This window comes from Labeo rohita, chromosome 23 (genome assembly GCF_022985175.1).
Source record: "Labeo rohita strain BAU-BD-2019 chromosome 23, IGBB_LRoh.1.0, whole genome shotgun sequence".
In the NCBI taxonomy this organism is placed as follows: Eukaryota; Metazoa; Chordata; class Actinopteri; order Cypriniformes; family Cyprinidae; genus Labeo; species Labeo rohita.
Window position 1 is genome coordinate 31405287 of NC_066891.1, and position 17352 is coordinate 31422638.

The window sequence follows — 17352 nt, forward strand, 5'->3', positions numbered from 1 at the left end:
TAGAAAGCGTCACATGAATATATGTACATTATGTGGACATTATGAATGTTTTAGATTCACTCTGGTCATTTATGGCCTACAGTTTGGAGGCTCAAAAGGAAATGTTTATTTTGTCTGTAATATTGAACATGTCAATTAAAAATGGACCATATATACTTTCTAAACATTTTCCATTTTACATGTGTCACTGTAATAAATTATAATACACAAAGAGGGCTAAAAAGACATTTGATTTAAATTAGATCAAAAATAAACACAGTTCTGTTCTTCCCACCACATACAGTAATCTATAATCACATTAACACTGATAACAGAAGTTGCAGAGATGACAATGAATGATTTGGGTAAATGTACAAACACATTTTAATGTACTCGCAGGGCCTATACACAAACACTTAAATTTAAAGTATATTATGTGTATCATCGAATTCACTTGAATCAGCTTTAACTGTCATGAACAGAAAATTATAGTTGATTTTGTTTGAAATTCTAAAACACAATTTAAAAATAGCGGTCACTTATATATAATTATAACTTTTTTCCACATAGTTATTTTATTTGGAGCAATATAAATATTGGATATAAAAACAAATCTCTTTTTGTTTCATAATTAGTTTCATAAAAATATACTTTTAGTTAGTCAGCTTTTAGACGATCGTGGTGTCCTTTTTACTTATGAACAATTTATGTAAGAATTTTCTTTTCCAGACCCCCAAAGAGAATGTACCATTGTTTTTGGTGCAGTTCCTGATTGTATTATATCTTTAGTCAACCTTAAAGGTTCTTTAGTCTCTCCAATCTTTGATAACACTAACTTATTTGTTAACCAAAGTCTTCTGAAATGTCAAACAAAGACATACATTCATTCAATTATTAATATATCTCAGATTTCTCTACCTGCTTTTGGAATAACATATTTAGTGATATTTTTGGCTTTTCGACAGAAATTTTTCTTATCTAATAAAGCTGTAGAAGTCTCTATTAAAATTTAACAATTTATTATTAATTTCCCCCAATTGCTCTTCTTGTCTTCAGTCTGAAGAAACAATCAATCATTTATTTTGGGACTGTGCTTATTGTAAGGTATTTTGGGTTGACTTTTCTAATTTTGTTAAAAATAAAATATTTACTTCCAAACGTCTGTATAACTCCCAAAATTGTGTTTTTTTGGTTACTCTTTGGATGCAGACCCTTCTGACTGTAAATGTATTATCCATTTATTGCTATTCCTTGAAAAAAAAACTTACTTTTTATATAAAGATTTTGATGTGTATGTGAACTCTTTAAGAAACTCTTATTACCCTGTCGCAATCAAGACTCTTTCATGGTGTAAATCCTATAAGATAACATAATATGCTTTTGATTATTGTATGTAATCCTCATTGTTTTTTGTTTGTTTGTTTTTTTTTTTTTTTTTTTTTTTTTTGTTTGTTTGTTTGTTTTTTGTCTTTGTAATTGTAATTGTTAATTTACTGCATAATAAAAAAAACTGTCGTGAACAGTTTCTGCTGCGTATTTCTACGCAAACACATTGGGCTGCAGTTGGAGGAAAGAAGCGGCTGTACTGCGTAAATCTGAGCGCAGATGTGACGCAATAGAACACAGAAGCTGTGTGCGCGGGCTGAGTAGGCAGCAGTTGGAGGTTAGGCGCGCCACAAGGCAAACAAAACGACACATGCACGGAGTCATGAGATGAGTATTCACAACAATAACTCATATCTGTAACTACAATAGCGTGGTTACCTCTTGCATTATCGGTGACATTTCAGAAACTTCTGCCAGACAGCGAAGATATGCCCGGGCAAGTGTGTAGGTAAGAAAAACAACATTTATAAAGTGTGGTGTTTAAATTGCTGCAGATGTTATACACTGAGTCTAAAGAAAGTATTTCTGTCAGCAAACTGATGCTCAAACCAACTAACCTATTGGCAAATGTAGAGATGTTAACAGCCGTTGCGCCAACTGTCGAAGTTTCGTCGCGTTATTTTGGTCTTTGAAATAAACAAAAACCGCTTCAGTTGTAGAGTAGAGTTCTTGTTGTTAGACACACATTAAAGTATTCGCAATTACAAACTGAAACATCTACTACAGCGCGAGTTCAAAAGTATAACGTTTGTTTTTTCCAGAGGAATTGTTGGTTCGTTCGCCTCTGAACTAGCCAGCCGTGCTAAACATAAAGTTCACGCTCTAAAATCGCTCGCTCTCCCCTGTGTACTAACTTAGGTGTTTTGAGTTGGTGTCCTAAAACAATTTAGTTCACTCTATGGTTATATATTTTTTTTTATCTGGACGTCTATTAAACGTATAATGTGTAGTGTTCACTAACGGTCGTAGTTGTACCCATAATGCAATGCGGTTAGAACATCCGCCATAAAATCACCGCCTGGTGAATTAGCCTTCTGATTACAAATTAAAGGATTAACGTTAGTTCACTTCCAGAATAAAAATGTTCTTATAATTTACTCAACCCTGTGTCATCCAAGATGTCCATGTCTTTCTTTCTTCAACTGAAAAAAAAGCAGGAAAACATTACAGGATTTTCAGTGTGGATTGAATGGGTTGAAGGTCTAAATTGCAGTTTCAGTGAAGCTTTAAAGGGCTCTATACGATCTCAGTAAAGGAATAAGGGTCTTGTCTAGCAAAACGATCTGCCATTTTCTTAAAAAAAAAAAAAAAATCAAATTTATATACTTGTAAATGACCAATCATTTTGCTATATAAGTCCCTTATTCCTTAGCTGAGATCTTGCAGAACCATTTGAAGCTGCATTGAAACTGCAATTTAGACCATCAACCCATTCAATCCACATTGAAAATCCTGGAATGTTTTCCTCAAAAACCTTTTTTTTTTTTTTTTTTTTTTTTTTTTTTTACTGAAGAAAAGCAACATGAATATCTTGAATGACATGGGTTGAGTAAATTATTGGGACTCTTTTATTCTGGAAGTGAACTAACCCTTTAACATGCTGACTGAACAACACTTTCAGACTATCAGCCTAAAAATCTGGTAGTGTGTGAGCTTGATGGCCAGGTTTTCTCTATCAGACAAAACTGGCAACTATATAATACAAAAAATTTGTTCAGGTTATAAAACCTGTGTTTTTGTACTCTAGCCTTACAAGCTAAACATACCTAATACAGAATTCCCAACAACCACTACATCTATCTTTTCTTTAAAAATCACAGCTATGTGTAGCTGTCCAGGGAAAAACAAATGTGGTGTTAATTGAATAATAAAATGTATTATTCTTTGAACTAATGTGAGTCTTATAAAATTTTAGGTTCAGTATGCTTATCCAGTAATTCGTTTGAGTCATCCTTTGAAAGCGCAGCTGCTTGAAAGGGAAAGTAAGGTATGTTGCATATTGTCTTTCCTTCATGTCTTAATATCTTCCTTTCTAAAATGTGATCGCGCCTCATTGAAGCCATACTTCTTTCAATTTTGCAGACACTTCCTATGGCCATTATTTTATGCATCTAGCTGTAGTTTCTCATTGGAGCTGATTTTGTGTATAGAAATCCATAGCAGGTTCTGTATGTGGAGTTTATCTGATTAGGATTGGAGTTCAGCTCAACTGTCACATAGGAATATTTTTTATCACAATTCTGCATTAAGCTACATTCTTTTCTGTGTTTCTAGTGTAATAGAAACTATGGTAAGTCTTAAACCTAAGGGTGGGACTGATCCTGAGTCTGACATTGATGAAGATATTGAGCGACTGAAGAGCAAATGGACGTCTAAAGAGGTGAGCTGAAGCACTGACGTCCATTTAAATCATTAATATTGTGCATGAAATAGTTAACATAATTATTGGAGCAGTTTTTTTTTCACTTGATGAGACTGCAATTTCTACACTTCCTGATGCTGTTGTTTTAGGCTAATGCTAGTTGTGTTTATAATATGTTGTGTTGTGAAAATATTACTACGATGGAAAAAATGGTAGTGGTGTTTTAAGCAAAAAATAAGTAAATAATATAAACGGATATAATCTGACTAAAATATGACACAATCTTGTTAGGTTTTAAGTTGATGAGTTTTAAGGGAAATAAACTTTTTTTGGTGGATTGTTTTATTGCTAATTTTTAGGATGAAAATCTTGCTTCCCTCGTCGGGAGGTTTGGAAAGGATGAGTGGGAGCTGATTGCAGGCTTTCTACCTGTGAGTGGTCTAATCTAAAGTATTAGTTCATTAATACTGAAGTGTTTAAGTTGGCATTTGTGGTTGCAGAAATTTGAGAACTTGCATCTGAAATTGTGTTTGCAGGGACGCTCTGCACAGGATTGTAAATACAGATTCACGGTTGTCTTAGACCCAGAGCTCGTTAAGGGAACCTGGACCAAAGAAGAGGATGAAAGGGTGAGCATTGCTTGGTTTATTTATTAGACTTGAGTGAAGGATCAGGGCTGGACATTGTATTTTTCAGAACATTGTGTTTTTATTTTTTTGTCAAACAAGATGCTGCACGACAGTATATTTCTTTTTAAGAAGTATATTTTAGTCTGCAGTAGTAATAGTATAGTTTCCTGAAATGAAATGGAAAGGTGAAAAGCTCTTGAAGTGAACTCTCAGAGCAGCTCTGGAGATGAAGTTCATGTGGACCGTCCTCATATATTGAGATGGGATCTAACTGGGTTTTCATCTCTTTCTGTAGCTCATTCAGCTGGTGTCAACGTATGGTGACAAGAAGTGGAGCACAATTGCAAAGCACCTAAAAGGCAGAAGAGGCAAACAGTGCCGCGAGCGGTGGCATAATCACCTCGACCCTTCTGTGATTAAGACCCCCTGGACAACAGAAGAGGACCTCATGATCATAAAATGCCATTGTGTGCTAGGATCACGTTGGGCACAAATTGCAAAGTTTCTCCCTGGAAGGTAATTTGTTTTAATTCTTGTTTGTATTGTTGTAATATATCTTTATTGTTATTGTTAAACAGTGTTATAGTATTGTCATTTAATTCATGTAATTGGTAATTACTGTTAAAGGTTGATTTGTAAATGGTAAGTTGTTAAATAATGCACTGAAACTGATGAGCATTTGTGAATATTTGGTAGGACTGATAATTCCATAAAGAACCACTGGTATTCAACATTAAAGCGTAAAATGGACAAGGGCACCTACAAGATGGAGGATGTTGACTTGAGTGATCTTGGACTCTACCTGTCACAAAGAGAAACATCTACTTCCACAAGTCATGAAAAGGTATTTTATTTCTTTATTGTTGTGTATATATTCATTTTTCTTCAGATGTAGATCTTAGAAAATTTGTGTTCATTTCAGTTAAAGGAGAAGTCCACTTCCATAACAGAAAATGTACAGATAATTCACTAACTCCCTTGTCATCCAAGACGTTTGTGTCTTTCTTTTTTCAGTCAATAAGAAATTCTGTTTCTTGAGGAAAATTATCTTCATATACTGGAGTTCAATGGTGCCCCCAAGTTTGAACTTCCAAAATGCATTTTAAATACAGCTTCAGATGGCTCTAAACGTTCCCAGCCGAAAAAGAAGGGTCTTATCTAGCAAAACAATCTGTCATTTTTGAAAAGAAATTGACAATTGATATACTTTTGAGCCACTAACACTCGTCTTGTCTAGGTCTGCATAAACTCCGGGTCAAATATGCTGAAAAACTCACATCACTTTTTCTTCCCCAACTTCAAAACCTTCCTACATCGCTGCAGAAGTACCGACCCAGCGTTTGGAAAATGAACATGCAAAGAATGTGAAATGCCCTTTATTAAAAAAAAAAACGGCAATGTAGGATGAGTTTTTTGACCTGCCCTGTATTGACCCAGATTACACAGACTGCGCAAGTGCATCGCAGAGACAAGGCAAGACAAGCATTTGAAGTTAAAGAGTATATAAACTGTCAGTTTGTTTCGAAATGACCGATCGTTTCGCCTTAATAGGACCTTCTTCCTCGGCTGGGATCATTTAGAGCCATTTGAAGCTGCATTTAAACTCCATTTTGGAAGTTCAAACTCGGGGCACCATTGAAGTCCACTATATGGAAATTCCTGAAATGTTTTCCTCAAGAAACATAATTTCTTTACGACTTAAGAAAGAAAGACATGAACATCTTGGATGACAAGGGGGTGATATTTAGTGCCAGTTTGTCAGGAAGTGATGATTTTGTTCCCTTTGACTCATTGGATGGAAACGGTGCTTATTCGCAAATGTTTTATGTGATATTTCAAGTTAAATTTGCAACTTTGGATAGAAACCCGGCTATTGAATACATACCACGATAGATCAATAATATTAATATAAAATATTGACACATTAGTCATTTGTGTCTGTTTGACTTGAGATGTGCCATGTACACATAATAGTGGAGGGACTAAGGAGATCGGGTCATACTCTGAAAGCCTCCCTGGAAAAGCCCTAGATAGAAACGTAAACATTCAGGATAGATGTGATCATTCTACTTAATTACTGCCTTTGTAAATAGAATAAGTTAGGCATAAATGTGTTTGCCTACACTTGTCATTTTAATGTTTGGCTTTGAATCCACAGTCAAAGAGCATAGCAGAGCCATTGCCCAAGATGAAAGAGGTGAAGAGGACGACTTTAGAGAAAACCCTGAAACCCAGCAGTCCACCTGTCTACCCATGTTCAGCTTCCCCCTCCAGCTCCAGAAGTGCTTGTGTTGTGCCGCCACAGCATAAAGCTTTTGTTGATGATGTTTTGCAAATGATTGCTGAGGACATGCTACCCCTGAACTTCACTGAAAGTTCTGGGTTTCGTAAGTTCATGACCTCAGTTGGTCCTCAACACCCACAAGTCTCACACCGCACGATAGCTTTAGAGCTATATAATGCTGTGGAGAAAACCATCAAGCCACAGCTGATCCAGCAGCTCAGGAACTGCATTTCTTTGAGCGGAGGCCATAAAGTTATTCACGTCACGGCTGATATCTGGGCTAGTGAACATTCAGAACCGCTTCTTGCCGTTCAGCTGCACTTTCTTGATGAAGACTGGAACATTCACAGGCCGACTGTGGCTTTTCGCCGTTTTCAGTGTAATCAGTTTATGGCAAATATTGGAGGAGAGCTCGAATCGGTTCTTCTAAGCTACGGGCTTTTCCCCCACAACATTGGATACAGCATTATCCATGAGGCCAAAAACACTATTGCTACGCATGATGTTTTCTGTGACTACAAGATCATGTATTCTGCACAAAAGAACAATCCAGATGAAGATGAATTATTGCGTTTTCTTGATGATCAGGTCAGCGTAGATGATTTCTCTATAGCTGAAATTTCGTCCAGCAAACATCTGGATTGTATTACGACACTACTGCACAGTGTAATAAAGGAGGCACTGAAGAAGTCCAGAGTTGTTGACCGTATAGTTCTTGAGATACAAAGTGTGGTGTCTTTTTTTCGTCGCAGTGCTTACTGGTTTGAGGTTCTTTCAAGGAAATGCAAGCTCTCGCTGTCTGGTTCTTACAGCACAAGCAGCTACACGTGGAACTCTACAATCACCATCATCCGTGAAATAATGCAGGAGTCCGTATGGGACTTGGTGATGACCATTCTCAATCAAGCTCGCACGGAGGCAAACAGCTGCCCCGTTTGTCCGCCGGTGGTTCACGTTGCACGTGAGCAGGTCGTGGACTTTGTTGGCTTAGTGGAGCCTTTTGAAGAGGTGGTCCAGGTACTTCAGGAAGACGGTTTCGCCTTGTCCCTCGTCATTCCGTCTATCATTGGACTTGATAAAACTCTTGAGACCAAGACCACAAGTTTCAGCCTTTTCTGCTCAGCCCTCCGGTCTGGTCTCCGCTCTTACTTCCAACCTCTTATTTTGAAAAGAGATTTGATACTGGCCACAGTTCTGGACCCACGAATCAAGCTGGAACCTTTTGACAATGGAAAAGAGAAGTTCAAGAGCACCACACTGTTTACACCTTCCAAACAGCGTGTTGCCTCAGTTGCAGAGACGGCATTCATTGAAAAAGAAATGATCGGTGATAAACCAAATGCTGATATGCAGCCTACTGAGAAGCTAACAAAGGTGTCTGAGCTGCGTCAGTATTTATCAGAGCCCTTGTCTGAGGGAGACGTTTCTGTCCAGAGCTTTTGGAAAGAGGCTACCTGCTTCCCTCACCTGCGGAGCGTTTGTCGCAAACTGTTGGCTGTCCCAGCATCTTCAGGGGGATTTAAAAGGCTGTTTCCTTTAGCGTCCAGTATTGTACAGGCCCGGAGAAACAGACTGCCAGAACACACGACAGAACGACTTCTGTTGTACCGAGAGTATCGGAAAAAGGATGGCAAAAATGCAATGGAATAAATACTGAGCCTTTTGATTTCTTAAATCAGGTGGAAAACATATGCTACTATAAATTGTATGATTTTTTTTTTTTTATTCAATGTTTTTTTTTTTTTTTATGAGTGACTTTATTAGAATGTCACTGATAATAAACTTTAAAACATCAGTAATCTTGAAACTTGTCCTGATATCTTCAGCTGATTGTGAAATTGTTGGTTTCTCAAATTGTAGTTTTCACATCATTCTGAATAAGAGATAATCTGCTTGTATGACCTGCCAATCAGACTAAGGCTTATTTTTTTTTCTCCTTTGTTAAAATAATAAATGTCATCCACATGAAAACGCAAAAACATGCTAAGAAGCGCTGTCAAGAACGTGCCAAACCAACAGGTGCTGATATAACCCTAACTGTAAAGCCATGTTGGCCAATCGGAAGCCTGAAAAAAAGTATGGACTCCCCAGTTTTACTGGCTTGAAAAAATAGTTTTCAGAAAGCTTCAGTTTCAGTGGATGAACGACCAAACTGCATAGAAAAAGCTGTGGTTTTGAAAATACCTGTGTTCGTGTGAACAGGGCCTCATTAGTCTCAGCCTCAGACGTCATGCCCCTGGAGCGTTGGCTGGACGTCCCATGCATGCAGCACACAAAAGTGTAAACACTTGAGGAGTTTCAAAGTTGTCATTGGATTGGTTAAATTATATAGGATATCCGGGAGACGTGTGAGTTGTGCTCTGTAACATTCCACTTGGAAACAAAGGCTGTATCCGAAATCGCCCCCTGTACCCTCAAATAGGGCTATTTGAGAGGACATACATTTTAGTGGTGTCTGAAACCATAGTGGACGTTCTTGAGTAATGCACTGTAATGCACTGCAAAAACGAGTGTACAACCGGCGCCCGCTCAACGGCTAGAGAATACCCATATGCACTTTGAGCATTGTGTGCCGAATGAATTCCCACATTTCACTAGAAGATGACGCCTGCAGCTGAATCATCCATCCATCCATTCATTCATTTTATAGAGCACTCGTCCATGGTGTAACACTGCATAATACAACACAGGTACTAATTCATTGTAAGTTTATAATTAAATTGTTTAGCTAGGGTTTATACATAATTTCCATGACAGAGAAGATACAGCCTTCAATCTTACTATTGGAGCTGCCAGTTTGCCAGTTTCAAATTATTATTAAACAGCAAGCACAAACTATGCAAAAGCAGCAGTCCTTCCAGTGCACTCAGTGTCCGATTTCACTTGTTTTCATTCCCTCCTTCAAGTGATGATGAGCGCTTATCAGGATCAACTAAACGCTGGATTTTCAAAAGTATGTGAAATATTTAAAGTTTGCAGCACAAAATTTTAAAAATATGCTTAGACACCAGTCTGTTACTGTGGGGACATTTCCACGCCCCTAAACATGATGCAGCACAAAACAAAACGTGATTGGTTGCTTTACCTGTCAGTCATATGGCCTCTTGGGCGGGCCTTGGCCATTCAAATCAGCCTAACTTCCTAACTTAAGGTCTGGCTATGTGAGAGTAGAGCCTCACATGTGTCTAACTCTTTCACCTCTGCCTCCTCCTCTTTAGAGGGTCAATGGACGTGATGTGTGAGACCCACATGGGACCTACGTTATCTGGCTACAGTAGTGTGAATAAGATACTCGGGTGTAAGTGTGGAAATAAGTGTGAATACCTGCAATGCTGAGGTTGTATTGACAGGATCAAACCTCATAAAATGACCAAAAAAAAAAAAAAAGCTAACATGATTAGGGAATCTGATTAAGGACCTTACAGCAATACCAAATGAACCAGTGGCCACGGCACAGTCTGCTAGACTAGAGTCAGAGATTCAAGCTAGTCAGAGCTTGTTAGGACTTGCTGACAGACAAACAGTATAACTCAGTCACTAATTCGCATTTCGGAGGTGTGACATCAGACAGAATAAATGGCAGTAAAAACCACAAGTGCTTGATCTCACCACAAATTATTTCAGCTCTGGAAGAAAAATCTCTGCATTTTTAATTGGTCTCTGCATGTTTTTGTTCTATACTTTTGCTAAATTAAAAAACAAACAAACACTTCTTTAGAAAAAAGTAAAAAAAACAACCTAAAACATTTTAAAATGTAAACATATTTTATTACTGGAAAGGTATGAATTGCAACAGTGAGTAAAAGTAAAAGAAAACATATATATTTAAAAATAGTAGTGCTGTTCAAACAATTAAAGTTTTTGTTTATATAATATATGTGTGTACTGTGTATATTTATTATTTATATATGGATAAATAGTATATATTTTGAAACTATTTACATGTGTATATTTATGTTCTAAATATATAGAAATATATTTAATATATAAACAACATATTTTTCTTAAATATATACATGCATGTTTGTGTATTTATATATGCATAATAAATATACACAGTAAACACATATTTTGTATACAAAAACTTGTATTTATGGATGCGATTAATCGTTTGCCCATCACTTAAAAATAGCTTTTATACACATTACCAAGAAACTTTATTATTATTATATTATTATTAATGTCCAAGAAAGTATTATACAAATAATGCTATTTGTTTAAAATAGTAAATAATGATTTTATATATTTAAACTTTTGATAAATAATGAGTACTTTAACTGAATACTTGAAAAACAATAACAACAACTGTCCCGTGAAAACGTTTTTTTTTTTTTTTTTTTTTTTTTTTCTCGTGAAAAATCTTAGTACTGGTGACGTTTCCTTCCGGTGACGTCAGAGCCGATAAAAATCATGGCTGCCGCCACAAGACTAGGACCAAAGATGAACCTGTTGGTTCATCTGCTTATTTTTAGTTGGTATGCTTTCACTATCTGGACTAACTGTACTCTGCAAACCTCAGACAGACACCCCGGTGTGCGATCATACGGGGGACGCTGGAAATACCTGACGTTTATTAATCTGGTAGGAGCAGTTCTCTCTGGGTCCATCAATGTCACTGCTGTCATTTACTGTAACCCGTGACAAGTTGCGTATTCGTGTCACTTTTTCTTACTCCAGGTATTGCATGTGGTGTTTTTTGGACTGTGTGTGCTGGTGGATGTGGTGCAGAGCGCCGTGTCTGTCAAACAGAGCCGCAGCGGGACTCCTCTGCTCCTCACTAAAGCCCGGGACTTTTACTTCACTGCTGTGGCGTTTCCTGTCGGGACTGTGAGTTACTCTGTGCACTGAGCAGTGCAAACAAATTTGGGAAATTGTTTACGAGTCGAATTACATTTTTCTGTGTATAATTTCTTTAATAAACAAATGTAAGAACTTACAATAGTCCCACAAATATTTACTTAGTATAACATTACTTTTTACTTACAACCTAGTAGTTTATGTTCACCTAAAATAAAAAGTCTGTCATTATACTCGCACTCTCATGTTGTTTCAAATCTTTATGATTGTTCTTCCAAAGAACACAAGTATTTTAAAGAATACAAAGCCATATAGTTAAAGTGAATGAGAACTGGTGCTGTCAAGCTCCAATAAGGCAATAAAAAAGTAGTTTACAGTATCATATGACTTCAGTGCTATATTTCATATCTTAAGTCATACTGTACTTCATTATTCACAAAAAAATTGCATTTTCACATTTTATGTCTTTGCAATTTCTTTTTTATATATATATATATATATATATATATATATATATTAATTATAATTGTCTGATTTATTATGTTTAATTCAGATATTTTTCTGAAAATGACTGTCTAAATGATGCTGTATTTTTGCAAAGACCAAATACATACTGTTAATATTAAAATATATTGCTAAAAAATTATTAGAGCTTTTACAATAATTGTATAGAATTTTCCAGTTTTAGGTTCAGTTTTTGTAATTTTGTAAGTTGTTCTGTAATATTTGAATGACTGATAATAAACATCGACATTACTTTTTTATTTTTATTTTTTAAAATGTATTTGAATATGTAAAAGAGTGTATCTTGTGCTGTAATTGGTTACCATTTCCACTGGTTAAGTGTCACCACACCAATAGTCCTGAATGCATACATATTTAAAACAGTGTTGTATGCATAGTATAAGCTATCTATCAATGAATATGAGCTCTTAAAAAATGTATAAAAAAGAAAAATGTAATAGTTTTAGTGTAGTGTGAAGTATAGCACACTAAGCAGCAGGACACAGCTTAAAACCTTTTATCTAACAATGGATTAATATCAGACTTGTTAATTATCTGATAATTTTGCATGTTCAACAATACATTTTTCTAATAATGAATATTGATTTGATAGTGTAAAATAAGTGCCAGTTTCAGTAATTCTGTGTATTACTTATATTAGACATTTGACAGCCTGCACTTTAGATATTGATTGTTAAAAATAAGTACATGTGTTTATTTTTATGTATTTATTAATTTAACTTTATTGGTGGACTACTAATGTGAACTTAGAATGTACTGATTATTTTGATCGTGTTCTTCTTGCTTGCAGTTTGTGTTTGTTTCTTTCTGGACTCTCTACACTTACAACAGAGAGCTGGTGTATCCAAAAATGTTAGATGAAATCATTCCCATCTGGATGAATCATGCAATGGTGAGACCATTGTTTTTTATGTACTGTAACTGAATTCAGTGACTGTATGTTTATGTGCACACCTAATAAAACTCTACAGCCTCACATACAGCTCTGATGTAATGCAGGATGGACATGTGAGGATATGCATTTGTTCAGGACTGGTTTAAGGATGATTTATTTGTGTTTTCCTCCAGCACACAATCATCATGCCTTTGCTGCTGCTGGAGATGTTCCTTCAGAATCACAAATATCCCAGTCGCACAAAAGGGATTTTCAGTCTGGCCTTATTTGCTGCTTTGTATCTGTCATGGTAATCTCCTTCTGCTTGCATCCATCCATCACATCTAATCAAAAGTCTTGAGTTTTCTATGTTCTCTGCGTTTTTTTTAATGCGTCTGTCCCTCATTAGGGTGTTGTGGGTGCACCATGCGTCAGGGATTTGGGTGTATCCTATCATGGCTCACTTGAGTCCCGTGGGATTGTGTCTCTTCCTCGGTGGTGCGTCGCTCACCATGGCTCCTCTTTACCTGTTAGGAGAGAAGCTCAGCCTCATGATGTGGAGCAGCACAGGTGAGAAATGGGCCTTAGATTTAACTGTCTTTTAAAAAGCTCTGAGATTTAACTCTACTTATTGTTCTAAGGCATCTACATCACAAAATCACAAAATGATCAAAACACAGTCTTCTACAGAGTGTTGGGGAAAGTTACTTTTAAACGTAATGCATTACAATATTGAGTTACTCCCTAAAAAAAGTAACTAATTACGTTACTTAGTTACTCTTTCTGGAAAGTAATGAATTACGTTACGTTTGCTCTACTTTTTAAATCTGGGCAGGGCTTGCTTCTTTGTTTTTAATATCAAAAATTATATTTTTGTCAAATGTAAAAGCCTTTTTACACCAAAAGCCTCAGGCTGAAGGAAAAGTAAATTCACGTCTGTGCAGTAGAACACAGAAGAAAAAGTTCAACACTCTTCAGCAATAAAAAAAAGAACAAATATTAGTTTATCTGAAGTCATTTTTGCTTATTAGTATGGTTGAATTGGATCACTGAAGGTCAGCAGCAAAGACACTGGTTAATAAAATGGGATTAAATACAAAAAAGGATATTTGTATTATTTAACATTGAATTATTGCAGGTTTGTGTCATATTCTGAGTTGCATTTCGCTGTTTTTATTCATTTTGAGGAATACTGAATTTTTTTTTTTTTGGAAAAGTAACAGATATTTTCTTGTAAATTTAAAAGTAATGCATTACTTTACTAGTTACTTGGAAAAAGTAATCTGATTGCGTAACTCGTGTTACTTGTAATGAGTTACCCCCAACACTGCTTCTACATGCCTTCTGTCATCTGGGTAAAAGTCCTTTTAGTACTGATTTTTATAAAGTAAGCACAAGTATTATTATATGTGACCCTGAACCACAAAACAATTTATAAGGGTCAATTTGGCCAAGATACAGCTATTAGAAAATCTGGGCCCGTATTCACAAAACATCTTAAGGCTAAAAGTATTTCAGAACTTGCCGATTTAGGAGAAAATCTTAAAAATAATGGGCTTGTTAGTCTAAATTTTTGCTTTATTTCACAAAGTGTTTTAGCTCTAAAACTAGCTACTAACCTAAGTCTGTGAAACGTAAGGAGTAGTGAAGAGGACTCCTAAGTCACTAAGACCAAATCACAAACTATCCTCCCTGCTGAAAAAAAAACAATACAAACCATCAGAAATTTTACAAATACCATTACAAACCATCAACTTTTAACCATTTAACCATTAACCATTGTTTCATTAGGATTTAGTGGTTTTAACAAGTCACCAATAGAAGGCGACCAATTACCAGTAGAGACCAGCAGGCACCATTACAGTTAATTAAAGGGTGTTTATATGCATATCTGCTAATTGTTTACAAGAAGCACACATGTAAGAGACTGAGCATCTAATTTTTTAATTAGTGACACTTAGCATTTTAAAATCCTTATTTGAATGTGCCTACATTTTTACTTTTAAACCTTTATTTAAATATGGCACCATAATATTGTGCTCTACAATATTTCTATGAACAATCTCTGATGGAGACCCCTCCCCTATCAGCCAATCACCGTGTGCGTAGTTAGTAGGCATGCTGACATCATCCATAGCAATGAGGTCAACCCTGCTCTTACTCTTAGCTTAAGACGTCTCTCTATTCCCTAGTAAAAGTCTGTCTCAGCAGCTTTGTGAAAAGGTTTTAAGAGAAAACTCTTAGCTAAGAACTTTTTTTAGCAATCCATATTACTAATTAAAAGTGAAGTTTTGGTATATTTATGGTAGGAAAATTACAAAGTATCTCCAAGGAACATGATCTTTACTTAATAAAAGAAAAATCGATAATTTTGACAAATACAAATACCCATCACATATTGTAAGTAATATTTCCAGATGAACACTTACTGGACTGAATCAGCTTGACTTTACTTGATTCTCCATGAATTGTTTTGTAGAAAAATCTGTGAGTGTCAAATCTGATCATCAGGATCTTTAAAAAGCTTTACTTTCACTGTTCCTCCATGGAGGAATGATTTTCCCAAGCCTCCAAAACATCTCATTGGATTGCAATGCATTATATGTTCGGATCATTTCAGTCTCATCTTACTACGACATATTATTGGAGATATAGAGTGACCACTGATATTTACATCATTTTATGTCAGGATCTGCTCTACTGTTATAAAGGTCTCATTGATTTACATTACAAGCATCAGAATTTCATCATAAATATCAGCATCTGCAGCAAATTCAGTAGTTTTGCTCAGTTTGGGCTGAGATGTTTTATGTCAATCCTTGAGTATGAGCTCCATATTCACCTGGATTGTGCTAAATGAGCTATAAAAGCCTGATATAGTAAATAGGATACTTTCTGTAACATAAAACACATATGCAAACTTTTTATCACAGATTTTATGATCCATACTGACTATAATTTTTCTTTTTAAGGAAATCAGAAGAAGAAAAAGAAGTAGATGTCTACTGGGATCCACATTAACCTTGTGGAGCTCAAACCAGCCAAATAACACGTTTTTACAGGGCACAAAGCAACAGCTTTAGTAGCATTGCTTGTATTTTATACAAGAGGGGCTTAATTCGCCCTAGCATATTTACCGAATGAAACTAGCATTAGTACTGTACACATGCTATGTGTTTACACGAATCGTGCTGATATTTTATTGTTTGTTTTCTTTTGACCTAATTTGAGTCTAATGAAAATCATTTGCACTTACAAAGTAAAATGCTGTATTTTTAAAATCATTTTCATTATTTTAGATTACAGATGCTGTAATATCCCAGAATGCTGTTTTCCATTGATTAAGGGACAGTACCGAGCACTTTTCCCTTCACAGATTCATAATTACTTTAAAACAAATCTGAGTTTGACACCAATTTCCTGTTAATATAAAATAAGAGAATTCCTGTGTAGTTTGTGACCGTTAGTGTTAGCCTGTGCAAGTGTGTCACACGATGGTGTCGAGGGCTTTCTCAATGACACACTTTAACCTGTGTGAACTCAGGTAATCTCACCAATGAAGCCCTTAATGTGATTTTCCGGCTTTGCAGAGAGTTTGATGATGGACTTTATTGGAAACAAGTAAACCCTAGTAATCTGTGACCTCACTGTAACATGTTTAATTCACATCCAGAGAAATGGCTCTGCGTTCGTTCTTTCACTAACATCATCTTTGAGCCCTTTCAGTGGCTATTTCATGACGACTGAAAATGTTTACTAATTATGTTGTTATAGATCAGAATACAATGCTGCTTTGACATTACAGTGTGTTTCCTCTTCATTTCAGTATGTGTGTAAAACAGATGTTGTAGAAACAGCTGTTTAAGTGAACTGAATGGACAAATCCGTTTGCTATGAGAGCAATGTGATTCCTGCACTGATGTTACACTGTGGCACTTGTGGATATGTGATGCACTGACAATGTCATCAGTGACACTTAAGAGGGCCAATCAGCGTTACCGTTACTAGTTTGCACAATGTAATGATTATTAATGTCATCTGTGTGCTTTATTCATAAACAATAAAACCTCGGATCTTCTTTTATTCATTTAAAGTGGCTTGCTGTCTTTTGTCTTTAGATACAGTTGAGGTCAAAAGTTTACATACACCTTGCAGAATCTGCTAAATAATTATTTTACCAAAATAAGAGGGGTGGAAAAAAATGTTTTTATGTAGTACTGACCTGAATAAGATATTTCACATAAAATATGTTTACATATAGTCCACAAAAGAAAATGAAAAATTATAAAAATTATTAAAAGTTTACATACACTTGATTCTTAATCCACAGCTGTGTTTTTTTGTTTAGTGATAGTTGTGTATGAGTCCCTTGTTTGTCCTGAACAGTTAAACTGCTGCTGTTCTTCAGAAAAATCCTTCAGGTCCCACAAAATCTTTGGTTTTCCAGCATTTTTGTGTATTTGAACCCTTTCCAGCAATGACTATGATTTTTAGATTCATCTTTTCACACAGAGGA

General features: G+C 35.8%; 2 protein-coding genes across 2 annotated transcripts; both read left to right on the plus strand.

Annotated features, from left to right (window-relative positions):
• The first annotated feature begins 1636 nt into the window (after nucleotides 1-1636).
• mybl2a (v-myb avian myeloblastosis viral oncogene homolog-like 2a) lies at nucleotides 1637-8549 on the plus strand. The gene is made up of 8 exons (XM_051095767.1): nucleotides 1637-1813; nucleotides 3281-3352; nucleotides 3640-3745; nucleotides 4087-4158; nucleotides 4264-4356; nucleotides 4652-4872; nucleotides 5053-5200; nucleotides 6515-8549. Exons 3-8 carry the CDS (start codon nucleotides 3653-3655, stop codon nucleotides 8288-8290), a joined length of 2403 nt encoding a protein of 800 aa, XP_050951724.1. The 5' UTR covers nucleotides 1637-1813; nucleotides 3281-3352; nucleotides 3640-3652; the 3' UTR covers nucleotides 8291-8549.
• A 2488-nt stretch (nucleotides 8550-11037) lies between these two features.
• Nucleotides 11038-16929, plus strand: adtrp1 (androgen dependent TFPI regulating protein 1). The gene is made up of 6 exons (XM_051097427.1): nucleotides 11038-11221; nucleotides 11318-11467; nucleotides 12753-12854; nucleotides 13031-13146; nucleotides 13246-13406; nucleotides 15809-16929. Exons 1-6 carry the CDS (start codon nucleotides 11051-11053, stop codon nucleotides 15832-15834), a joined length of 726 nt encoding a protein of 241 aa, XP_050953384.1. The 5' UTR covers nucleotides 11038-11050; the 3' UTR covers nucleotides 15835-16929.
• Nucleotides 16930-17352: the final 423 nt, after the last annotated feature.